This window comes from Chinchilla lanigera, unplaced genomic scaffold (assembly GCF_000276665.1).
Source record: "Chinchilla lanigera isolate Chin_1 unplaced genomic scaffold, ChiLan1.0 scaffold00041, whole genome shotgun sequence".
Lineage (NCBI taxonomy): Eukaryota > Metazoa > Chordata > Mammalia > Rodentia > Chinchillidae > Chinchilla > Chinchilla lanigera.
In genome coordinates this window covers 18831539-18857592 of record NW_004955442.1, presented here as the reverse complement: position 1 = coordinate 18857592, position 26054 = coordinate 18831539, and the positions used below count along the sequence as shown (strand labels likewise).

Genomic DNA, 26054 nt, shown 5'->3' with positions numbered 1-26054 from the left:
CCAGGCCGCGCCCGCGCCCCCCACAGCGCCCCACAGCGCCGCGCACCTGGCCGCAGCGGCTCGGTGACGGTGAGCACGAGCAGAAAGAGCAGCAAGAAGGCACCGCTGTCTGCCTTAGGCACCATTTATCCTCCGTTCATCGTCCTCAGGGCGGCCGCGCGTGACCCCGTGGCGAGGCCTGACCGGGCCGGGCAGAGGGTCGGAGGGCCGGGCCGAGGCCGAGCGCAGAGAAGCGGTGGACCAAGGATCTCGTGGGGCTGCGGCGAAGATACACCGTAGAAGAGAAAGGACAGGGGCTCCCGGGCGCCGCAGGTCGCAGTCTCAGAGTCCGACTCCGGCTCCGCGCAAGATGGCCGCCGTCCTTCTTGGGCCCCTGCAGTCCCGCCTACAGTCCGCGACGCCAGCGCAGACCAATGAGCGCTGAGGCGAGGGCGGGGCCAGCCGCTCCCCCCGGCGTGCGGACCATCTGTTAAGCGGGGGGTGGAGCCTGAATGGCAGGGCGCGAAAGGGGCGAGGCCTAAGGGCTGAACAGACGAGGACAGAGGCTGAGGGGCGGGCCCGAAGAGGGAAGGCGGGACGATAAACAATGATGCGTGCCATTGGCTAAGCAGGAGATGGGGCTCTGGGACTAAGCCAGAGCGGGAGACCCCCAAGCAGCCCAAGTCCCGGAGTGTGCGGATGTGCGGCGAGGGCCATAGGGGGGCATCAGAGGGTTTGATGTCTGCCTTAGGCACCACAAGCATGGGGCGGGGGGATAGGGAATCCGAAACGTGAAGCAAGACCCGGGGATTGCAGATGTCGTAGGACCGTCCCAACTTCAACGGTGGTCTTTTGTTTTTCCTTTTTCTGGGTTTTTTTCTTTTTTTTAAATTTTGAGACAAGGATTTCTCTGTGTCGTTCAAGACCAGTCTGAACGACACAGAGAAATCCTTGTCTCAAAAAAAGGGGGAGCTGGGGACTTAGCTCAGTGGCACAGCACCTGCCTGGCAAGCATGAGGTCCTGAGTTCGATTTCAGGTAGGCCCCCACCCCTCAACAAAAAGCCGAACCGCTGTGGAGCACAAAAACTGGGAGTTCTGATGTTTTTAGAATGAGGAAGGAGGGTCCACCCTGTTAGGAAAAGGCAGGTACGGCTTCACAGACGCACAAATGTGAAATTGTTTCAAAAGATGAGGAAATGGCCTAAGGGAGTATCACATAGGGAGTAAAGGGAAGACTAGATCTTAGGAGAGGCTTGCCTCCTCTGGAAGAAGGATCTGCCAGAAGCACTGGGGGAGGAGGAGAGGCCACATCTGCCTAGAGGGAAGCCCTGGGCAGAAATGAAGCTAACAACAACGCTCTAAATGCTTATCTCACACCTTTCATCTTGAGCAGATGACCAAGGAGAGACACAGATGGCGTCCTCGGCAGCAGGAAAAGTAAGTTGTCCAGAAGCACCACCAGCCATGCGTGCTCATGAGCAAAGTGGTGGGTGGTCAGAGCTGGGAAGAAGGTGAAAAGGAGCCTAGCCTGACCCACCCGCATGTTCCCTCACTCCAGAGTATCCTGTGAAGAGTTTCAGGATTCGGTTCATAAGGGAGGATAGTCCCAAGGGTGAAAGAGGACAGTTCACACTGTCTAAACAGATATGCCCAAGGTTAAACCCAAATTTAAGCCAGACCCTCAGGGGCTCCTACTCTCCCAGGATGTGGCACAGCAGGTGCTAGACAAGGAGCTTGACACCGCAGATGGGGCCAGCGAACTGCATGTTAAAGAGGTTGCTGTCCAGTGCTGTCCTGGCTGCTTGTGCTGTTTTAGGGAGGATTCCCAGGGACAGCTGCCTGGACTCGGCGTGGCATCTGGCCCAGCCTTCTGCACCCAGCTCCAGTTTGCCCTGGAAGTGAAGCCGGGGCTACAGGTTGCACAGATCCCTAGGAGGGAGCTCAGCCAGGAGCAGAATTCCTGCCAGTTGTCCCCTTGCAGACCCACAGTAAGACAAGCAGGCCCGCAAAGGTTCAGATGGGGAGAGAAAAGTACACAGAGGAGAAAGGCCCAGCCTAACCGCGCGGCAAGAGGGCAGCGTCTGGCTTTATGGCTGCAGGGATGGCTGCACCAGGAGTCTCTGCTCCTCCGACCCACCTGTACCCTTCTTGGCCCTGCTCTGGAACCCCGCAGGCTGCCTGTGTGGACAGTGTCAAGAGCTGATGAGAGGGGCTGGGGATTTAGCTCAGCGGCAAAAGCGCCTGCCTGGCAAGCGCAAGGTCGTGAGTTCGGTTCCCGGTACCGGAGAAAAACCAAAAAAAAAAAAAAACCAAAAAAAAAAAAAAAAGAGCTGATGAGAGAGAAAAACAATCAGAGATGACGTCTTCCCTCTCACTGGCCGGTGGGGTGTGCCTTCTGTTTCCTGCTGGGACCCTAACTGGTAGGGCCACCTGCCCTAGATTCCCTGGGATTACCTGATTTGCAACCATCGACCCCACCACTCCACATACAGTCCTAACTCCAGGTTTGGAAATAATGACAAACTTTCATGTCTTCCACAGCCTCCACCTGCCTCAGGTCCCAGCCAAACTACAAGGCCTCTCTGCTGACCTTTGGTCTGCTCCAGCTTGCTAGTAGAGCTTCCAGGGTTCCAAGACCAAGTGGCTCGAGCCAGAGCCTTATTCCTGTGGGGTGCACCTTTGTGACTTCACCCACTGAAGTCATCTGGGAGACAGTGCTAAATATTCCTTCATCTTAAGAGGTAGGCATATCAGTCAAGCCCAGTCAACCAGAGGACTCTGCCCTGATGTAGTTGAGGTTGCTGCTGGCTCAAGTCCCTCAGGGATGTAGAAAGCAACATCAGAGGCACCAGGTACTCCTGAAACTATGGCTGCTGCTGCTGCTGCTGAGGCTACTTCATGGAGACAAATTTGGGGTTGGCGTGGTGCAGCTCTCCTTGAGGGTTCATCCTCAGTGGCCACATCTGCTTGTTCTGAATCCCCAGAGCTCAATGTGGCAGTCAAAAATCATCAACCTCCAGAAAGCCCCCACAAAATTCATACAGAAATTCCTTTGAAGGGAAATTGAGCTTCAGACAAGGTTAAACTGCTCCTCCATTATCAACACCTATGAGATCTTTGAGACATCCCTGGGCAAGTTCTGTGTTATGGAGCTCAGGGTTGAGGAGAACCTCCTCAAACTTTTCAGAATCCAGGGAGCCCTGCCAAAGAATGGCTCTCTCAAGTTCTACCTGCTCTCCTCAGTGTCAAGTACTAATGCCGTGATCCCACCATGGTCCACTGAGACCTCAGGTGCAAAAACATTTTGCTCAACAAGGAGTTAAACATAAAATTGTTTCAAGGCCGGGCATGGTGGCACACGCCTGTAATACCAGCACTCAGGAGGCTGGGTCTGCAGGACAACAGCAGCTGACATTGAGCAACACCTTCTGTGCTTCTGTGGAGCACTCCCAAGGTGATGCAGCACTTCCCCTGTAATGTCTGACACTTGGAGCCTAGGCACGATCTTTCACATTATGGTCTGTGACTTCATGCCCTACAACCACCACAGTATCATGAAAGGGAGCACATGCCAACTTCCAAGCACCTGCCCGGGGTGTGCAAGGACCTTGTCTACAGCTGCCAAATGTCTACAGCACTGGCACAGCCACGAGATCTGCAGTCACTACTGAGTGTAGCCCAAGGTACAGAGTTTGTCCTCCACAACCACCACCAAGGGGGAGAATTCCCAGGGCACAGAAGCCTCCTGAACTTCAGAATCTGGCTCTGATAAGAAGTCCATCACCAGCTGGGTGTGGTGACACATGTAATCCCAGCACTCTGGAGATTGCAGTGAGTTTGAGGCCAGGATAGCAAGACTCTGTCTCAAAAAATGAAGAAGGAGAAGAGAAGGAGAAGAGGAAGAAGAGGAGGAAGAAGAAGAAGAAGAAGGAGAAGGAGAGGGAGGGGGAGGGAGGATGAAGAGGAAAGGAAGAAGAAGAAGGAGAAGGAGAAGGGAGGGAGAGGGGAGAGGGAGGAGGAAGAGGAAGAGGAAGGAGAAGAGTTGAAGTTCGAAGTTAGCCACCAAGCTGGCACATTGGGAAGAGGTGTGGCCCAAAGCACAGCCCAGATAAAACCTACAGAGGAAATGGTACAAGTGGCCAGGCAGACAGTCAGACACCCAGTGTTTCAACACTGAGCAGATGCCCCAGGAAATACAGGAGCCCCACATATATACAGCATCCTAGAAAGGCACATCCAGTGAACCAGGGGCCAGCAGGGAATGGAGAAGAGCTCATAGCTTGAAGCCTGAGCCTGAGGTGCTGTTTCTGTCCCATTTTTCTCCTCCCCTTTGAATTCCATAACTGACATGTCTGAAGAACTAATAAGGGCCAGGGATATAGCTCAGCAGCATAAGTGCCTGCCTGGCAAGCGCAAGGTCCTGAGTTCAATTCCTGATACAAAAAAAAAAAAAAAAAAACTAATAAATCAGCCAGGTGTGGTTGCTCATGATTATAATCACAGCACTCTGGGAAGCTGAGGCAGGAGAATCACAGGTTTGACCCTAGCCTGTGCAACTTAGCAACATAGCAAAATCTTGTCTCAAATGCAAAAAGAAAAAAACAACTTTAGCCAAGCATGGTGGCACATATCTGTAATCCCAACACATGGAAGGCTGAGACAGGAGAATTACTCCAAGTTCAAGGCCAGCCTGGGGTACATAGTTTAAGGCCAGTCTGAGTGACGTCGTGAAACCCTGTCACCCCCCACAAAGAAAAGAAAAGAAAGCAAAGAAAAAAAAAAAAAAGAAAAGAAAAAGTTGGGGGTGTACCTAAGTGTTAAGGCTCTGGGTTCAATCTTCAGTACTATGAAAAAAAAAGACATAAATCATAAAGCCCATGATGTGACAGTTAACTGATTATGTCAATTTGAGTAAGAAACACCCAACTAGATTGGATCAGCATAGTTCTGGGTGTGGCTGAAGGGATTTACTTTAGACAGAAGACCCACCCTGGGAGTCGAGGGACACCAATCAATAGCTGTCACCTGAATGGAATACAAGGACAATGAAAAAGGAAGGCTTGCTTCTGTTTCTTCAGAGGAGTTCCAGTCTTCATCTTCACCTTGGACATCGCAGACCCTTCAGCCTCCTGGTATGGACTCGCATGGAACACTACAGTAAGCTCCAGGACTTTGACTGGGTCCTTTGGCTCTCCAGCCCACGGACAGCGCTGTGGGTGGCCATTGTAAGCTAATCTTGTAAATTCTTGTGCATTTCTATATCTTGTGTTAAATCTGTTTCTCTAATAAGCACAGATTGACACACAGGATGAATGCCTTTACCCAGCTGACGGCAGTGCTGGACTCTCTCTGGCATCCCCCTTGTATTGCAAATCCTCATTCATGAGAAAATACAGCCCAGGGGCCCCATCTCAGACTGTGAGCTCAGGCACTGGAGGAAGCATCTGTACCAGTCAAAGGCTGGGACAGTCAAAATGTGGGACAGGGTTTGGGGGATACCTGGAGAGGTGGGGGCCAGAGCAGAGAGCTGAGTAATCAGTCGGAGAGCAGAGTAAGGATGATATTTCCAGAGGGAGGTCCACCAGTGCAAAGTGGGGGTGCACAGAGGGCAGTTGGAGTGGTGTCTGCAGCGGAGTTGCCTGTGCCCACATTTGGAGTTGAGGATCTGGGCAGCCATATTGTCATTGTGCTCGGGCATCCAGGTGCACAAGGCTGGGTTGCGGTAAACTGCAAAGGGCAAGCAGGATGGCCTGTCAGTCCTTCTTCATTCCCCCACCTGCAGGGGCATCTCTTCCTGCTCTGCACCATGGGTTCCCCCCATGTCCAGCCAGCACCCTGAGTCAAAGGTACCCTGAGTCATCAGTCTGTGGCCAGGAAGTGAGAGCTCTGCTGGATGGCCCAGCATGTTCCCCAGTCCTTTACGGCCTTGACCATATGCCATTCCCCTCTAGTCCCAGCCTGTCCTCAAGGGGCCTGTCCCTGTTGGACCTGGAAAGCTGAGCTGGTAAGTAGGACAGGCATCTTCACAAAGCCTGTCTGGATCCTGTGGGTAGATAAGGCAGCCAGCAGTGTCCCATGGTGGGTGTAGCCTGCATTTGGTACCAGTGGCTTCCATGTGCTGCCTGCCCTGCCTGTGCCGTCTCCCAGAGTCCTCACCTTGCCACTGTGGCCCCTTTCTCTTTATCTCACTCTGGCAAGCTCAATGGAACCTGAAGGTTAATAGACATCAAAGCGAGCCTTCCAACTCACCTCCCCACCCTTGGCCCGAGCCTCCATCTTGGGAAGATGCAAACCCTTAGACCCCTTGGGAAAAGTAGGGTCCAACAACCCTACACCTGCCCTCCCTGCTCTCCTCCCAACGTACAGTCTCACCTCCCTCACCCCCCCACCACGGGAAGGGAGCTCCTCCCTTCTCATCGCTTCCACAGTGGTCAGACACCCCTCCTACACCCAGCCTGGCCCCACCTCCACGGAAAGGTCTCCAAGGACCGGCCCCTGAGGACTTCCCAGGCCTGCCCTCCTCCTGTTGATCATCCTTCTGATGACCTCTCCTTATATCCCCATCCCACATATGTGCCATAATCATGCTTGTAGGCTCGCCCCTGAAGATGCTAGCTACCTCCTCAGCCTCAGCCTTGGGGCCTTGGGCTCCACAGCACCTTCTGGAGGTCCTGACTACTGACTGCATCTTGCTCTTATGGGCTCTGCCTAGGAGGCCTGTGAGTGCACATGGTACAGACACAGGACAGGCCCAACTAGCACTATAGGTGCCCCTTATTTTTCCCGTTAAAAAACCCTTGGTGAAGTGGGAACCCATAGCACATGGGGCTGGCTAGGTAGGGAGGCGCTCGGAGGCTCCTGAGTTGCTTCACCTCCTTTTCTCACAGGCCTGCCATGGTCCTCAGGGTAAAGGACAGCAAAGGGACCAGAGGCAACTGGCTACAGCTCAGCCAGAAGTCAGCCTGGACAGAAAGACTGCAGCAGGAGCACCTGCTGTGTGCTTTCCATATGGGAAACAGAGAAGGAGGATGACCCACCTGAGACCGCACCCAGGGCAGCAGGCCCGTGTGACTGAAGTCCACTTCTTCACAGATGCCCCCACCTTACTGGACAATTCATATCCACTCTGGCTCAGTCTCTTTCAGTGACCTTCATAGGCTTTAGACCAGGATCTCAAAGTGGCCCCTGTGATCTGCCCCCACCAAGTCATGGTCCTCAGGCCATCATGGGCATTAACCTCCACATGGCTGCTTCCTCAGACCTCAGCTTTCCTCAGTCTCCCTCAGTTCTGGCCCCCATTCTCTGACCTCCCAGCCCCACAATCCTGGATCCAGCACAGCCTTCATTGTGCACTCACATTGTCTGCTATGGCTCTGAGCCTCCCTGGCCTCTGGGCTGCAGGAAAGGGTAGAACTGTTGACACTAGCTCACAGAGCCCTTCAGCACCTAGAAGAGATCATCAAATACTTGTGAAATAAATGGATCAATGGCACCCACTTTCAAGAGGAAAGCAAAACTCAGAGGACGGTGGATTTCCCAGAGTGTCCAGACCCCTCACAGGACTGCGACACTGGAAGGAACCCTCGAGGTTCCCCCAACCCATCTAACACCCCTCCCTCAAATGTCTTGGGTGTCCCAGCCCTGTGTGCACATCCTAGATGAAGCCACCCACTCCATGCTCCAGCCACTCTGCCCGTGCCATGCCTCTTCCAGTATGTCCCTAACAAACCAGAGACCACACTGTCCTGGGCAAGGGCAGGGTATAAGGCAGCAGAATCCACAAAGGAGGGAGGATGAGTTGGTAGAGTCAGCTGGGAATGCTCCAGATAGAGCATTTTTGGGTACAAGGGATTGCGAGAGGATGGAAACGTCATGACCCTGGGTCTTGGCTTGCAAATCTTAGCCCCTTCTGGGACACAAAGAAGGGAAGTTCTGGTCATTTCAACTAAAAGAAGCTCTCAGGAGAAAGAAATACATTGAGTTAAAGCTATTAACCACCAGTGCTCTACACAGGGTGGAACTCACAAGGCTCGCGTACTACTAGAAGGCAGTCACCATGGACCCATCTGTCCATCCTGCCCATCCTGTCTCTCAGCCTGGCGGCTTGACTCTGGCTGCCAGACACAGGGCACACCCTACTGGCTCCAGGTGTGTCCACACAGCCATTTCCCTGGCCAAGATATCGGGTCTGACTAACACACATGGTTCTTGTCCACCTGGTAGAGCCCTACTGACACTTTGCACCTGGACTCCTACAACACTTCCTCTTTGAAACCTATACATACTGGTTTTCCTGTTACTGTGATGGAATATCTGACACAAGTTAAAGGAGGAGAAGTTTATTTTTGGCTCATCATTTCAGAGATTTGTATCCATGGCTGGCAGGCTCTAAGGCAGGGGACAGTGGTGGGATGCTGGAGCAAAGCTGTTAGCTTCATGGCAGCCAGGAAGCACAAGGAAAGAGCACCAGAAAGAAAGGGGTCAGTGACCAGATACTGTCCCCCCTGACCACTCAGACTCACCCAGGAGTGTACATTCCTAATTTAAGCATCTGTCTGCCCAATGAAGTTGACAACTCTCACACCTTCCACCCCACACCACCCCCACATACAAACAGGTCTTCCTAATCTCCCTCTGAACACAGCACTCTGGGGTCACCTGTCTTGGTAGCTTTCTGTGGGCACAGACTCCTGTGACAGACAGAAAATAAACATCAGGGCTTCCAAGGTAGCTAAGGAGATGCACACACAATGCCATTTTCCAAGAAAAAATCCATGTACCAGGCACAAAAATTAGCTGAGATGCAAATGATGTACAAGTCTAGGATCCAACAGGCAAACCCCGCCCACCCCTCGCAAATGTCCAAAGTGGCAGGATTCTGGCTCCCTCTCTCCACCCAGAAGCTTGTTCTTCATAGGCAATGCTCAGAGTGCTTCCAGCCCCCAGCCTCTCCACACACACACACACACCAAGGCCTTCCCACAGGGTTTGCCCACTCACCGACCAGATCCTGGCTGGCCTTTCTCTGGCTCCCTCTGACCCCCAGAGGCCTACCCTGGCCCAGGCTCCTCAAATCTAGCCCAGGGTACTGGCCTTTACACTCGCCCCAAGTTAATGATCCTCTTTTTGCCAGTAGCCACCTTAAAATGAGACTTGAATTATGCAATGGCTGCCCATAATCTAGATTTTTAAAAAAGACCTGACTTGTATTACTCAGCCATCCTCAGAAGCTCTTTCTACCACTCTATCTATCTGGTCAGAGCCCTACCCATCCTCCATACTTGCCCCATCCCTAGGCCAGTATGCATCTGCCTTCCCTAGTCCCTAAGCCACCCAGTTGGGTACTTGCGGCATCCTCAGTGCTGCTTGTCCTCCTATGTCCCTATTCACCAGAGTGGCAACAGTTCATCTGTCTGGCTCTAGGTCCAGGAGAACTCACAGAGCTGCTTTTATCTACCAGGCTTGAAACCACCACTGGTTTTCCTGAACCTGAGCAGACACCAAGGACATCATCCCAGAGAAGCTTCAGGAAACTGACCCTAGTGGAGCAGAAAACAATCAGTGTAAGGCTAGGTCTCATGGCCAGGTGAGGAAAGAGGAGGAGCTCGCACACTACTGAGTCTAGGCTGCCTCCACCCAGTCCTCACTCTAGCAGGGAAGCCTCAACAGGAAAGGGGAGCAGCTGGGCATGGTGGTACACACATCATCAGGAGGTAAGGGCAGAAGGACCACAAGCTTGAGGCCAGACTGGGCTGCATAATGAGTTCAAAGCCAGCTACACTACATAGTAAGACCTGTACCAAGAAAACCTAAAAGAGAAAGAAAAGGGAGCAGAAAGCATGACTAGTCTTGGATGATGACATTCTTCTACTGGGCAGGGAAGGGTATGCTCCTTGTAGGTCAGACTGGCTTCCAGGGCCCTATTCACCCAGCCCAGTTCCCACTCCCAGGAGCCTGGCTTTATGATTGCATTCATTCAAGTCATCTTGGCACAAGGTTGAGCATTGCAGCCCTTCAATCCAGGTCTAGCCCAGCCAGAGGACTCCCCATGGTAGAAATGGGGACAACATTTGCTGGGCCACATGGGGAGGGGATATAGAGTGGTGATGTCAGCCACTCCTGCCAGCATGGACAATGCTGCAGTCATAAGGAGGAAGGGTTACTTCATGGGAATCAATCTGGACAAATGCTTCCACACAAAAGTCAAGTCTGCCTACACGGAGGACCTGAAGTTCAGTGTGGTGGTCAAGATCATTCACTGAAAGAAGATACTCACCGGTTTTGTAATGATTCTTCCATAGGAGATGGACATCTGGCAACCATCCACCACTGGGCCATCATCAAGACCTATGAGATTTTTGAAACCTCTAATGTACACATTGACATTGTCATGGAGCTCAGCACCCTGGGCAGCCTCCTCAAGGTCACGAAGTGCCAGGGAACCCACATGACCATGTGCCGCACAAGTTGTTCTTCTGGCTCTCTTCGGCCTTCAGATACTGCCGCGATGTGGATGTCATCTATAGAGACCTCAAGTGCAAGAATCTTTTCTTTGACAAGGACTTCAACACCAAGCTATCCAACTTAGGCTGACCCAAGTGCTGCCTTTTGGAAGGGAGCCGGCACACTGTCCTCAGTGAGAGCTACTGTAGGTCAGCAGCATATGCGGTCCCTGATGTGTTGCAAGTCATCTCATACCAGCCTGGGGTGTATGACACCTGGAGCTTGGGTGTGATCCTCTGCATCTTGGTTTGGGCCTGATGCCCTATGATGACTCCAACATCAAAAAGATGCTGTGCGTGATGCAGAAGGAGCACTGCATTAACTTCTCCCACTGCCCCCAAATACCTCTCCGGTGAGTGCAAGGATGTCATCAATGGCGTCTTGCAGCCAGATGTCAACTGGCAGCAGCACAGTAAATCTTCAGTTACTCATGGCTGCAGCCTCCCAAACTCTAACCCATATGGGTCTTCTGATTCTCTCAAGAGGAAGAGAGAAGGCAACTACTGGGCCTAGTGCAAATGTAATACCTGGTCAGGCTCAAGGCCTGACAACTGGCCTGTCCACAAGCTGGGGGCCAAACCCCAGCATCAGCTGCCCGAGAACAAAGGATAGAAGCCAGGCTGGCCACAGCTAAAAAGAATCTTATCTCTAGTCTTTTTTTTTTTTTTTTTGGTTTTTCTCCGGTACCGGGAACTGAACTCACGACCTTGCACTTGCCAGGCAGGTGCTTTGCCGCTGAGCTAAATCCCCAGCCCCTTTATCTCTAGTCTTGAGGTGGGGAAGTTGAGCACCTAGCAGTAGAGAGGGCATTGAGTGTGTGAAGGTTGCGCCCATCTAAACTAAGCAGGCAGGTAGGACCTGAAAAAGGCACAGGTGCAAGGGACAAATAAAACCCATCAATTAAACTACTTTGACTGTTCTATTCACTTTCTTCCATTTTATAACGAAGGGTGTAGCCCTTGGAGCATAAGACTAATTATGTCATCAAGGCGCATAAATGTAGGTCTGTCAGACCCACGTTTGTTTGTTTCTTTGTTTATTTTTGTCTTATTTATTTATTTATTTAGTCTTTTTGAGACAGGGTTTCACTATGCAGTTCAGGCTGACCTCAAACTCACAGCAACCCTCCTGCCTTAGCCTCCCAAATGCTGGGATTATAGGCATGCATCACCATGCCCAGCTTTATTTTTTGTCTTTTTTGAGACTGGGTTTCACTCTGCAGTTCAGGTTGCCCTTGAACTCATAGTGATCATCCTGGCTCAGCCTCTCAAGTGCTGGGATTACAGACATGAGCCACCACACTTGGTGCATTTATTCTTTAGAATATTTCTACTAGTGAATTATTAATTTCAATTTTTTATTAATTTCAATTTTATCAGTTTTATTAAACAATGATTACTGGGCTGGGGATTTAGCTCAGCAGCAAAGCGCCTGCCTGGCAAGCGCAAGGTCGTGAGTTCGGTTCCTGGTACCGGAGAAAAACCAAAAAAAATAAAATAAAATAAACAATGATTACTTAACAGGAAAAAAAAATCACAAAAGTATTGAGTTTTAATATTGTTTATAAAAAAGCATCAAAACTTTCAACATCCACTGGTTTTTGGTGTACAAAGTCTAAACAAGAACATCAGATATAAGTTCCCATCTGAACTACAACGAAAATACCCATAGCACTCCACACACACACAAAATCTTCACTTCAATTATCACATATAAGGCAGTCTGCACAAATGACAATAGCATGTTCCCTACACATGGACTGCTTACACTGACAGCACATGTGTTTTGCTTTCCTGGGCTTTTTGTAGGACATACTTCACATCTCAGTGGTTTTGCTATTTTGTCAGGAGGTTCTTATATAATACAGTGTGTAGTTAACAGGAATATAAAATATTGATAAAATAAATTATTAAATTCTTTTTTTGTTGTTGTCTTTTTCAGACAGAGTTTTAGCATGCAGTTCAGGCTGGCGTTGAACTCACTTTGTAGCCCAGGCTGTCCACAAATTCGCAGTGATACTCCTGCCTCAGCCTCTTGAGTGCTGAGATTACTGTCACCACAGAGCTGGGCATGAGCCACCACACGTGGCCTTAAATTCTTAGTATGTATTGTGTGTTTAGAATAGACATCAACATTTTCATATCAGCTATGTACTTCCTCACGAAACCTAAAAGATAACATCAGAAATAAATTGAACTACAATGAAAGTATCAATAGAATTCTACCACAAAAATAAGCTTTGCTTCAGATGTCACACCTAAAGCAGTCTTCACATATAACAACTGCATGTCCCATACACAAATACTGACAGTACGTATGTTTTGCTTTCCTGTCCTTTCTTATAGGGCACAGTTAACATCTTGTTTTTCTGTGTTGTCATAGTAGGTCTTTGTGATGGTATGCCTGCCTCTTCACCTGTCAGCTCACCAGTGTGCTCCACAATTGTTTTGCATAGTTCCCTGGTTAGAAACATTTTATTTTTCCTCTGCTATAAAAGATCTCTTATGAGCTCCAGTCTCAATCCTCTAAGAAAATTTGTTCGTGATATTCTCTACTTGTTATTTTCTTTGTAAACTATCAAACTATTTATGCTACACGTTTAGAACTGAGTAAGACACAACCATTGGCCAATGCTTTATGTTTCAAGGGACATTATAGTTGCTGCACAACTCATCAACAACATCTACTCCATGTTTGGTTTTGTTGTTGAAAGTTTCCATCTCAGGTTTCTGTTTTATCGTGGTTTCCCTGTCAATATTTCCATCATGGTGAAGTATTGACATCAGCAGTACCAGTTTGCTTTTCTTTGCCATGTAGGAGGCCAATGTTATATCTTTCTGAAATTTAAAGATTGTATTATATAATTCTCTGTTCTGAAATTGCAACATTTCATTTGGCATTTCTGCTTTGTTCCTGTGTACAGTTCCCACACTGGTCAACTTGTGCTCTATTAGCAAATGTAACATCAACTGGAAACTGGTAAACCAGCTGTCCAGCATCACATTCTGATTAGTTTGGGAGATGGGAGCAACAAGTCTGTTCACGTCATTAAATTTATTACTATATGAGTGAGGACCTGATGGCTGAGTTCCTGAGTAAATGTCTAAATTGAAAGAATAATAAGTCTTCGCATCTACAAGGGCATGCCATATTTTGACCATTGCTTTCCGTAAGTCTTTTACATTCCTGAGATCACCATGAGAAATCTATGCTAAAAACAGCAGAGCTATGAGTGCTTTCAGTTCAGCTAGTGAGGTGTCATAATAGATTTTTTAATATGCATACTGGTGCATACAGAAGGTTTTACTTGCATTTCAGCCTTTGTGTATTTCACAGCATCCTGTAGCGTTTCATCTGTTACACTTTCCAACACTGAAAGGTATTGCTGGCATTCTAGCAGGTTTCACCTCTGCCAAAGCCTTCGCTAAATTTTTGGGTTGTTCCATTTGGTTGTGTGGCCATTTTTGCAACATTTCAACTAGTCAAATACGTACTCACATTGGTGTTTTCTTCCTCATCAAGGTCTGCATTCTCTGCGTGTGTTATCACTGGATTCTTGCTCCATTTCACTGTCACAGGAACTCTGGCTCATATGGCCAATGTCAAAGTCATTGTCATCATCATCATCATCCACTCATATCACTCCTCTGTTATGAAAACATGCATTTTATCATAATGGATCATCTTCATCATCCATGCATGAGTAATCCGATGATTCACTTTTGACCTTCAAACTTGCAAATCTGGTTTTTCATGTGTCATTGTACTCAATAGGGCTACTTCTACCAGACAAATCAAAAGAAAAAAAATTTTAAACAAATCCTGGAGTGTTGTGGGTCTACTGGACCCTCTGTGATGCTAGGATAAACATATCCAAAACCAGTTAGATGGAGCATAAAGGCATCCCAATCCTTGACACTTTTGCACATGTGCACTCCTTGCTGTTTGTCATACCAAGTGAGTAAACATAGATTGCTTCCTGCATCCTTCAGAGAAAGGTACTGAGACATTCAGCCAGCTACTATAATGCTAAAGTACAAATTTGTAGTAGAAAAGGGATGGGTCCACTCTACCCTGGCTTATGCCTTGAGGGGAATAAATCAAAAAGTATATATAAGCACAGAATGCCAAGAGGGGTCTTTTCCTCTAGGACTCAGCTGGGGTGGGGTCTCCAGTGCAGGGGTCCAGGGACTGACACTCAGGCACAGGCAGATTCATAGTGGGGCTTGTGGCAAGGAGACGACCTTTCCTTGTGGTTTATCTGCCAGGCCCACGCTTGTCTGCCTCTGATCTGTCCCTGCCCGTCTCCAAGACGTTTGAGGCTGGGCAGCTCCATGCCTCTCCCTTGCTTGAAGTAGTTCAGCCCATGTTGACCCGGTCCTGCTCCCTCACACGTATCTTTCTGCAATGTCACCCTCAAATTCCTAGGGCCATTTGAGATTGACAACCCTGGTGGGCATTTCCCAAAGGGAAACCCAGTGATCATTCATTGCCACCCCACCCTGAGGAAGCCCCATGCAGCAGCCCGTCTCTTTTGTTTTGTTTTGGCCACCATCCCTCCCCAGAGCATACTCCCTGCACACTGGCTAAGTGCCTGACTTGGTCAGCACCTGGGCAGCATTCCCTGACCTTAGATTTCTGCCTCCCACTTCCAGGAGTCCCCTTGATTTAAAAATGAATCTTTTCAATGAAACAAAAGCACCCAGAGCCCCACCTTCCTGGTCCCTAAGAATTCCAGCTCCAGACCCCAGATCCAGCCCATAAAGGGTTGCAGGGCAGCCACCCAGGAGCTAGTAGGAAGGTACTGTACAGGAGTACAAGTTGGAGGACTCCAGGCAGGTGCCAGGCCGTGGACTGGCCTCCAGAGAACATCAGCACTTAACAAGTGGGTGAGACAACCCATATAGAACTGGAGAAAACAGCTCATGCAGGGTTCAAAGCACAATTCTAAGCAGAGTCCCTTGTGTACCCAGAGCCTCCTGATCAGTGAACATTCTGTGACTCCCACCTGAGGCCTGAACACACTAGCATGAGAATTAGACATTGATTCTGGACCCAGCTAGGACTAGAGGGCAAGAACCCTCAGCTCCACTACCAAGTGAGGACTCCTCCCAGCCCACAGGCAAACACCTCCCCATGCACACAGCACCTGCAGCTCTCTGCAGCTCTCTTTCCACACTGCAGCCTCAGTGGAGCCAATTAATGGGCAGGGCCAAGGGCAGGTAAGCAGAGGTCACGGTGAGGATGACCCAGCCTCACCTGAGCTAGAACTCAGGCGCTTGGAGGTGAGGACTAAGGCTACCAGGAAAGTGACTCATGCTGGGGTGGAGGCTTGATAGCCCTGTAGCTGGCAAATTAAGCAGGCTAGGTCCCGCAGGGCCTAGAACCCCAGGTAACCCAGAAGAGCACAATTCCAAAGGGTCCATCCCTCAACTCAGGAGCAGAGAAATGAGGTAGAATAGACGAAAATAAATGGTAGAGCTGGGCATGGTGGTGCACTCCTGTAACCCCAGCACTCAGGAGGCAGGACGACCTCGAGTTTGAGGCCAGCCTGGGTTACACAGTGAGACCTTATCTCAAAAAACAAAACCAAAACAAATAAATGATAGAAAGGAAAGAAATCATACCTAAAAATTGTACTTTTAAGAAAAACCCAACAGCCAGGCATGGTGGCACATGCCTACAATCTCAGCACTCGGGAGGCTGAGACAGGACAATCACTGTAAACTTGAGGCCAGCCTAAACTACACAGTGAGACTCTAACAACAACAAAAAGGCTGCAACTTCCAGGACCCAGCTGGAGTTACCCAAGGAGTTCTATGTCAGCATTCCTTTAGTTAAATTTAGACTCCTTCCCTACCAGACCCATTGTACCCAAAATTCCTCAGAAATACTGAAAGTCCATAAATTGGCTTGAGAAAGATGAAGGAACAGGTTGAGCAAATCCAAGGAATGTTTAAATTACCCATAAAAAAAAAAAAGGGCTGGGCGTGGTGACACACACGCCTGTAATCCCAGTACTCAGGAGGCTAAGGCAGGACTGCTACAAAGTTCAAGGCCAGCCTGGGCTACATAATGAATTCAAGGTCTGCCTCAAAAAACTGAAACAAAACACAACAGAAAGAAAAATGGGGCTAGAATCCTTTTGGGGGGTGGGCCAACTTTTCCCCAGGTTTCCACCCCTCAAGAAAGCATAAATGTTCCCTGTTCAAGAAATATTCATTTCACTTCTCGGAATGCCCATACTCCACTCTTGAGTGTGTATGACAATTTCTGCCTAATGCACCTCTTCCTGAAAATTATTTTTCTGCGAAAGGAGTCAGCGAGCCTGCAAATTCTACGTGGGTAAAGTTCCTTAGCTCAGCTTTGCAAACCTCCTCAGACCCTGCTGGGTGACATTTTCTCTTAGGGAAAAGGAGTGATGTGTGAGCTCAGCTCAGAAGGCAGTTCTGGGAGCCACCCACAGCTTCCACAACCCAGGGACCCTCAACCTCTCAGACATCGATGGAGGTCCCAGGTTGGCGCTAGGGCCCAGGTTCAGGGTGAGGGATGGAAAAGCAGCCTGGCCAGACTGTACCAGGTATTCTTTAATGACAGTTCAGGTGGGGGTTAAATAGAAAACAGTTCCAGCAAGGCCTCAGGAAGCAGCATGGGTGCTGCACCCCAAGGGGAGTGGGTGTGTGTCCTGTGTCAGCCTGGTTGCCGCACAGCACCTGTCATCTGCAGTTCCTGTGCTGATCAACCACTTCTGGGCCGGGCCTGGGACCCCAGAGGCCGGAGTCCTCTGTACTTCAGGCTCCAGGAAGCTTCTGTGGGCCCAGCCCGAGCTGGCTCTAAAAGAAGTCCGAGGCTTTGTGCCGGGCAGGCAGTTGCAGCAGGTTGTCCGTGATGGAGGCTGGGTCTTGTGTGAGGGGTGTGCGTGGGGCAGAGCCAGGAGCTGGTGTGCTTGTGGGAGTCTGAGGCCCACCAGCTGGGGTCTTGAGGTGAGTTGAGCGTGCTGGGGACGGTGTGTAGCTGGCCCGTAAGGCACGATCTGTGTACTTGCTGGCTGTCCTGCTTACAAGCCGCTGCAGGGCCGGGGACATGGCTGGACTCAGACCTTTGGGTGTGAGGCTGGCATGGAGGGATGAGGAAGAAGGTTGAGGTTAGGAGGGTTAGGTGCTGCTGGGAGCAGGGCCTCCCTCACCCTCAGGTCAGATGATGCACGGTCACTCCGGGCTGAGGACAACACTTTGCAGGCTGGCACACAGCAGTGCAGCCAAGTGTGAGGTCAGTGGCGGTGCTGCCTTTGGCTGTGGGCCTGGGGGAGACCCCAGCACCTGAGAATTCAAGTCCCCACCCCTCCCCAAGGGGAATGATGACACCGTCTCCACAGGGCTGACAGGAGCTCAAGTGGGACAAGGGGCTAAAGGGCTTCTTAGGCACAGGCCAAGGAGTATGTGGAGGGAAACAGGTGGAGAGGAGCCTGCAGCGTGGATCACAAGCAGCCATGCTCGAAGCAGAGCTGCAGCCACGGCATCCTCCAGAGAACAGTGTGGACCTGCCCTGGGCTCAGCTGACTAGGTCATGCATCCACATGGCTGGGTGTAGGCAAAACAGAAGCAGGACGGGACAATCTCTCATGCCCATCCTCCTTCCCCACCCCCTCCCCACCTCCTGAGGGCCTGGTGGACCTCACCTGGCCAAGTTCTCTGTCACTCTCCGCAGGGCTTCCTGCTTCTTGGCCCGGTTCTTGGCAGCCGCCTCATTGGCCATCTTCAGGCCCAGTCGCTCCCTGCGGCCAGGCTCCAAGATCTACAAGGAAGTCATGGGAACGGTCTATACTGGACCTGCCAGCAAGCCAGGTGTTCCTCACCCAAAAGAGTAGCTGCAGTGAGTGCCAACCTCTTCCCCCTGGAGGCCACAGTCCCAGCAACCCACTGTGGTCTCCCCCTGAAACCTCTCGAAAGCTTCACTGCAATTTCTTGAAAAACTAGAGCTAGAGGTTCCATTTGACCCAGCCATTCCTCTCCTGGGTATCTTCCCAAAAGAATTAAAAGCATCATACCACAGTGACATATGCACACCTATGTTTATAATAGCACAGTTTGTAATAGCCAAATCTTGGAAACAACCCAAGGGCCCATCAATGAGGAATGAATAAAGAAGATGTGGGGTTTTTTTACACAATGGAGTACTACTCTGCCATAAAGAAGGATAAGCTTGAGACATTTCTAGGAAAATGGATTCACCCTGAGATCATACCCTTAGTAAAATAAATCGGACACACATGTGTGAATGAATACTGCATTGTTTCTCTAGTGTGAGACACCAAAAGTGTAAATAAGGACCCAAATGTATAATAGGTATTGTGAAATAGGAGGGAAATGTTCAAATAGGGAGAGGTACAACAAGGGAGAGGGGAGGAGGAAAGAGGGGACAAGTTAAAAAAAAAAAAAAAGAGAAAAGGAAAACATGGAAACAAAGCTTTGTAAATGGAGGGGGATTGAAGGGAGAGTAGAGCAATGGAGAAAAAAAACAAGTTACATCATGTACAGGCACAAATTCTCTAGGATGAATGTGATCGTTATATATATCTAAAATATACCAATAAAATCTAATTTAAAAAGAAAGCAAAAGAAAAGAAAAGAAAAAGCCTCACTCCAGACTTGCCCTCCTCATCTATCCTCAATGGGCCCTCATGGCCAGGACCACCACGGCATGAACCTCTGACAAGATTTTAGGGGAAAAGTGGGTCTTGCTTTTATTTCATACCCTCTGATTGTTAGAGTGAACATCTTTCTGCTTTTACTGGCCTTTTATGATTCTTTCAAAACCCTCCAGCTGTGAATGAGGCCTCTTTTCTACAGAGGTGCTTATCTTTTTTTGTTTTGTTACTTACAGGGGCTTTACCTACCAAGTAAATTAAACCATAACCACGCATGGTGGTGCATGCCTGTAATCCCAGTACTTGGGAGGCTGAAGCAGGAAGTCTGCCATGAGTTCAAGGCCAGCCTGGGTTACAGGATAAGTTCAACACCAACCTAAACTACACAGCAAGACCCTGTCTGAAAAAACAAAAACAGCGGGTTCCAGCTGCTTGGGCTGTGGCTGCTGGGCCCAGAATTGTGGCAGCCCTGGAGTTTGGCTGCTGTGGCCCTATTTCACTCTAGTTTAGTTTCACTCACTTTACATCCGGGTTTTTTCCCTAGGCAATGGGCGCTGCAACACATCCCGTTCCTTAGGCAAAGTGAAATAAATTCACCCAACCAATAAGTCAAGTAGTAAAAAAAACCAGCTGGGTGTGATGGTGTACACCTGTAATCCTAGCACTTAGGAGGCTGAGGCAGGAAGATCACTATAAATTCAAGGCCAGCCTGGGCTTACATATAAGTTCAAAACCAGCCTAAACTACACGGTGAGACTAAAAAAAAAAAAATAATGATAATGATAATAGTGATAGTAAATAAAAATAAATCACCTATCCCATACAATTGCTTTTCAGTTACTTGGTTGTGTTTTCTTCATGATGTTTTTGGCTGTGCAAAAGTTCATTATTTTCATATACAGGAGTCCCCACTTATCTTCACAGCATATGTTTCAAGACTCTCCAAAGGATACCTGAAAGCTGAAATAGTACCAAACCCTATGTGTGCTATGTTTTTTTTCTATGCATGCCTATGATAAAGTTTAATTTACTAATTAGGGGCTGGGGATGTAACTCAGCGGTAGGGCATATGCATAGCATATATAAGACCCTAAGTGTGATCCCTAGAACCACTACAAAAGAAGGAAAAAAACCCCACAAATTAGTCATAGTAAGAAACTAAAAACTGATAAAACAATTGTAATAGTATGCTGTAGGGCTGGGGATATAGCTCAGTGGCACAAGCGCTTGCCTGGCAAGCTCGAAGTCCTGAGTTCAATTCCCGGTACAAAAAAAAAGTATGCTGTCATAAAGTGACTTAAGCCTTGTAAATTATTTATTTATGTAAGTTCCCATTAAACATTTTCAGACTGCAGCTGACTTTGAGTAACTAAAACCTAAAACCTTGGATAACAGAGGACTACTGTACCTATTACTTCAGTTTTTTTCCTTTCTTGTATGGAAAGTTCTTCCTACTTTAAGAGTAAACTAAGTAAGAGTTTGGCTATCGCTCAGCAGTGGAATACTTGCCTAGCACGCACAAAGCCTGGGTTTCAATCTCCAGTATGGCAAGAAAAATACCATATAAGTATCCCCGCACTCTTTTCTTCGGTATTATGGTTATTGTTTTTACGTTTAACCCTCTCAACTTTCCAGAATTTATCCTGCTCTATATATCAAAGACCTAGATCCCTTTAATTCAAAAAACTCTGCTATTTAGCAAAATTTGAATGCAATCTTTATCATACCCTCAATTCTTACTTGGGCCACAGTTTGTTTCAGAACCTGCCCTTTGCACACAGGCTCTAGGCCAAATGGGACACTGCTGATGCATCTACGGCCTGATGATATGCTTTAATGTTTGACAGGATAGGCCCTGTTTTTGGTACCAGGAATCGAACTCAGGACCTTGTGCTTGCCAGGCAGGTGCTTGTGCCACTGAGCTATATCCCCAGCCCTCGGACAGGTTCTTGTTATGACCCTCAGGCAGTCACGGGGTAGATGTTCTCCTCTCTGGACTGCAGTAGGACTCTGCAAAAAGCCATGTCACTGCTAGTTCTTCTGTTTCTGTTAGTACCCAAGTGATCTTTTTCTCTACAATATTTCAAAATGATCACTGCTGAATGCAGATGATCTCTCAAGATGATCTCTGACCCAGTCACTGAACCAGACTCAAATATTCTTTTTTTTTTTTTTTTGAGACAGGGTCTCACTATGTGTTGGGAGCGATGCTGTCTGTACCTCGGATATTTAGGACAAGGGCACTGCCTCTCATGAGTTTGGTAGGGTCCCAGGAGAAGTGTGCACAGCTCAGGGAGCTGATGTGCATAGTGCCTTTCCCTTGAGATAATAGTTTTCTTTTGTATCCCGTGAAGCCACCAAGACCTGCTGTTCTGCTAACAGATTAGACAGTCCTCCTGTTCCAGATCCTACCCTTCCCTTAAACCCTCTATGAAGTTATTTATATGCTGACTGTATAAATAAATGTGCTGCAGGTGCTGGGCAGTTAGCTCTCTCCCATCAGGAAAGAGGGCTCCACCTGACCCCAGCTTTTGTATATTGATTCCTGTCTTTCTTCACCCCTGCTGTCCTCCCTCCAAAGTTTTAAGAGCTGTGCTGGATGTAGCAAGTATGTAGCCCTGGCTGGCCTTGAACTTGCGGCAATCCTCCTGCTTCAGCCTCCTGAGTGCTGGGATTACAGGTGTGCACCACGACACGCACCTCATTTTTCACTCTACACCTCATTCTCTTGTGTTCCCAAAGCAGATGATAAAATCCACACTCTTGGCCTCTACAACAACACAAACCTCTGCTTCCTTCCTGTGACCTGGGGACACCCCAGAGTCAGCATAGGTAGGGGCTCAAAACCCCCACAGAGGGACACACGTTTCAGGGGTTTCCCCTTCTTCCCTTTCCAAACTACTACAGTCAGTTTTCCCACAGACTCCCCGCAGACCAGGACATCTTGCTTTCTCCATGGCTCACACTTGCTTGCCTACTCATCCCTGCTACCTCGGGCCACCAATTTCCTACAGGCTGTCTGTCCGCTGCTTTTCCACCCTACCCCGTTGCTTTCTGTAACCAGAAGCCCTGCTCTGCCTCACACAGCCTTTCTGAGGACACAAACTAAGTCCTAGGGTCTGAGGCCTGCAGGGCAGCTGGAGCTCCTGGTGTAACTCCGTGAGCATTCCACCTCCTCTGTGTGCAGCTATGATCTCCAGGCTGAAGAGGGCCGCTCCCCGCCTTGGCTCTACTCTTCTAGACCCCTCCTTAACAGACTCACTTGTCCACTCACTCCTGTCATCAGAGCCCTGGCATTCACAAGGGTCAGTGCTCGGCCCTATCAACTGGGCCTGCTTTGACCACTGGCAGTTCAGTCTTGAGCCACAAGGACTGAAGACTCAGGCACCCACGCTGAGTCCTACCCTTGCTCCCCTCACGACAACCCACCTTGAAGGCTGGTCCCGGTGTCCTGTCCACGTAGGGGGTGTCAGACCCCTCAACTCTCAGTGGTGTGTTCTCTACCTCCCCCCAAGTCATCAGTGGGGACTCGTTTACACCTGCAAATGCAAAGCCCACAGTCACCTCAGGCCAGGGGACCTGGTTAGGGCGACCACCCCAGGCCTTTCCCTAACCATAGCCAGTTACCCCGTGTCCATCCCAGCTAACATCAAGGCCAGCAACAAGCCCTTTCTCCTTTTGTTAGGTTCAGGAACCACGTCACCTCCATTCTCTGAGCAGTAATGCCAAGGTCACTGTGGTCCCATGGCAGGACAGATGCACTTAGCCTGAGGAAGTTAATCAGCTGGGCCTCATTCTATCACAGGGGCCTCCTGAAGGTCACCCCCACCCTAAGGGAGGATACACACAGGGTTCCCAAAGCTCCTAAATCTCCCAGGATTCACAGCAAACCTATGGCCTAGTCTGCATCAAGCAACCAGTGCCTGAGAGCGCAGAGGCTAACATGAGGAGACCACAGGGACGTCCTGTACACTGAGGGACCAACCCAAGTGTCACCCACTTCTGTGAGGAAACTTGGGCCTGATGCCCAGAGCCTCCCCACCCTGTGGTGTCCTCTGGATTTAGAGCTGTGCGCACTGCCCACAGAACCCCTTCTGCTGACACTGAGGAGAGGACCGGAAGGATCCAGTACCTCAGGGCATCTCAGGTCCAGTATGCCTGAGAGTCCAGCCTGTCCATGGCCCACACCACCCTTGGCACAAAGCCTACTGCTCACCAGGGGCAGGAGAAGGGGTGGCAACAAATCCAAATCCGGCCACTCGGGGGGACTCCTGGGGAATGAGCTCCTTGCCGTCGGGGCCCACCTTGCCCTGTTTGTGCTGGAATGAGCAGAGAAGCTAGTGTCAGGGGGCTCTCTCCCCAGCTGGGCCACAGCCAGGTAGACAGGAACACGCTGCAAATACTTCTTTCCTCTGGGCAAAGCTGGGGCTTCCAGGCAGGCAGACTTCCTGAGAAGAAAGGGAGGAAGGACCTCCACGCCCACAAAGGCCTTGAGGCCCATCAGAGTGGATACCCAAGCAAAAAGTATTCCCCCTCTTCCCACCCAGGGAAACCGGTGCTCATGATAGGGCATGTGCTGTCCCTTTCCCCCGGGGCACTGTAAGCTTCCCCATCTCTTGGCTCCACCCTTCAACCCTATGATCATCACAGTCACTACTCCCAAGGTCAGAATCTCTCTGCTGCCTCCCCAGTGCCACTGCAGGCCATCCTTTGAGGCCAGGCTCCCTTTTGGTACTTACTAGTTTCCTGCCTGCCCACCTGACTCTATCCACAGCCCTGCCTGATGTGTGGACATGGATACAGCCAGACAAGGCTGGCTCCCTCCCAGTGGCCTCTGTTCTCTGGGGTGCCTGCAGACTCAGGGCCCTGCCACACAGGGACCCCAATCTTTCTGCCTACTGAGCTCTATCAAGCTCAGAGATGGTCCTCACTTTAAGGGGGCAGCCATGATAGGAGAAGCCGTGCCTGCCCCCAGCTACCTCTGACCCAGTGTGCCTGCTGGGCCTCACAGCTTTACCTGGGCATTGAGGGCAGCTGCTTGCTGGAGCTGGGACCTGCTCAGAGCCTGGCTGAAGGGGTCCCTAAGGAAGCGAGTGTTCTTATGCACCACTTGCCGGGGTTTCTTAAACAGTTGCTCTTCATCAGGGACACCTGGCAAACAAAGCAGAGACGGCACCAGTGTCAGAGTGCCACACAGGCCCCACCTCAGCCCTAGCAGGCCTGAAGCCTAAGGGACAAGACCATACTTTTCCTCTCAGGCAAGTCACTCTCATGTGTGCAGCCTAGCTCACTCTCCACTAGCACAGAGGAGGATTCCCCCAAGGCCCATGCTCTGAAAGCCAATTCAAACACAGCCAGACCCAAGCAAGACCCATGTCCCCATCTTGCCACCCAGCCTACCCACTCACCGTCTGGATAGTACATGAGGGAGTTCTTGGCCTTGTACTTCCAGGTTTCCACGCCAGCCTGGCTGTTCTCGATGGCCTGGTGCTCTGCTGATGGGAGTTCAAGATTATCTTTCTGCCTCTACAATCACATGGGGAAAAGTGAGGGTCAGAGGGACCCCTAGGCACTATGCCTATGGGCCTGGGACTTCCCCACCCCAATAGAGGATGCCAATGTCCTAAAGCTCCAGAGCTACCTTCTCAAACTCCTCTTCAGCCTGGTAAAGCCAGGCATGGCGGGCCCGGCTTTTCTCCTTGGCCACCTCCATGATCTCCTGGAAGGAGGCATTGTCCTCACTTGTGTAGCGGCTCAGGAAGACATCCAAGCTGGGCAGCGGCTCCTTCTCCTCCTCCTCTCCAGCCTCTCCTGCTCAGGTGGGAAGAACACAAGTACCACACATGGCATAAACCCCACTTTGCAGTCAGAAGAGTTCAGTACACCCAGTCCTGGGAGTCACACCACCCTACAAACAAGGCTGGAATTCTCACCCCTGTCAGAGAGCTCCCCATGGGGCAGAATCAAGCCACTCCAACTGCCCAGGGCACCCTGCAGCTGCCTCTGTTCATCTGCCAGACACTAAGAGAACCATGTATGTGATTGGTTAGGTGGGGTAGGGCAGACCCAGGAATTAAAGCAGGCGTTTGTGGTCAATGGAGTTTGGCAATCTCTTTTCTCTCAAAATTGTACTAATTCTATAGGCTCTACTGCCGAATCCCCAGAATGCTCCTTCCTTCCAGGGATGTTCTCACCCTCACCTCTTTTTTTCCTGGTATTTGGACTATACATGGGTGGTTGCCACCTAAGCATCTAGACCTGTCAGCTAGCCCCTGTCGCAGGAATCTCATGTGACCCTAGGCTCCAGATGGGGCCTTGCAGGTATTGGCCCACACCACTGCCACCCCTGCCACTGTGGGAAGCGGGACTCCTGTTGAGCTAGCACCCTGGTGCTGCTACAAATTTCGGTGGGGTCATTTGAAAGGGATTTTCTTTTTTTTTTTTGAGACAGATCTTGTTGTATTGCCCAAACACATCTCGAACTCCTGGGCTCAGCCTGATCCTCCCACCTCAACCTTCCAATTAGCTGGGACTACAGCTGGCAACACCAGATCCAACTTGGAGGGGTGCTTTCCCTTCCATTCTAATGACAATTTTTTTTTTTTTTTGAGATACGGTTTAGATATGTAATTCAGATTGGTCCTGAACTCAATATATAACCTAGGCTGGCCCCAAACTCACAGTGATCCTCCTGCCTCAGCCTCCTCAGTGCTGGGATTAGAGGTGTGCACCACCACTCCTGGCCTCTAGTAACAATCTTGACTACCTGCTACATGCTAGACTGTGTACAAAGCTAGTAAATTCAAAACTGGGATTAAAAAGGTGAAAACTCAGGGGCTGGGGGTTTAGCTCAGCGGCAAAAGCGCCTGCCTGGCACGCGCAAGGTCGTGAGTTCGGTTCCCGGTACCGGAGAAAAACCAAAAA

The 26054-nt window shown here is 49.9% G+C and overlaps 3 protein-coding genes across 6 annotated transcripts in view; 1 reads left to right on the top strand and 2 right to left on the bottom strand.

Annotated features, from left to right (window-relative positions):
- Dgcr2 (DiGeorge syndrome critical region gene 2) overlaps positions 1 to 371 on the bottom strand; it is an 81331-nt gene extending 80960 nt beyond the window's left edge. For all 4 annotated transcript variants that reach the window (XM_005391789.2, XM_005391790.2, XM_005391791.2 and 1 more), the window contains exon 1: positions 47 to 371. In XM_005391789.2, the coding sequence (XP_005391846.1) occupies positions 47 to 125 (79 nt within the window). In that variant the 5' untranslated portion in view covers positions 126 to 371. The remainder of the gene's footprint in view (positions 1 to 46) is intronic.
- Positions 372 to 10107: 9736 nt separating this feature from the next.
- On the top strand, positions 10108 to 11102 carry Tssk2 (testis-specific serine kinase 2). The gene is given in 5 exon segments (XM_005415367.1): positions 10108 to 10288; positions 10291 to 10422; positions 10425 to 10730; positions 10733 to 10818; positions 10820 to 11102. Coding segments are annotated over 5 exon segments (882 nt in total). The 3' UTR covers positions 10997 to 11102.
- Positions 11103 to 17050: 5948 nt separating this feature from the next.
- Dgcr14 (DiGeorge syndrome critical region gene 14) overlaps positions 17051 to 26054 on the bottom strand; it is an 11506-nt gene continuing 2502 nt past the window's right edge. Inside the window, exons 4-10 of the mRNA XM_005391788.2 lie at positions 24772 to 24941; positions 24539 to 24656; positions 24148 to 24281; positions 23347 to 23449; positions 22560 to 22669; positions 18162 to 18277; positions 17051 to 17596 (exon numbers count right to left, since the gene is read on the bottom strand). Of these exons, the coding sequence (XP_005391845.1) occupies positions 17317 to 17596; positions 18162 to 18277; positions 22560 to 22669; positions 23347 to 23449; positions 24148 to 24281; positions 24539 to 24656; positions 24772 to 24941 (1031 nt within the window). The 3' untranslated portion in view covers positions 17051 to 17316. The remainder of the gene's footprint in view (positions 17597 to 18161; positions 18278 to 22559; positions 22670 to 23346; positions 23450 to 24147; positions 24282 to 24538; positions 24657 to 24771; positions 24942 to 26054) is intronic.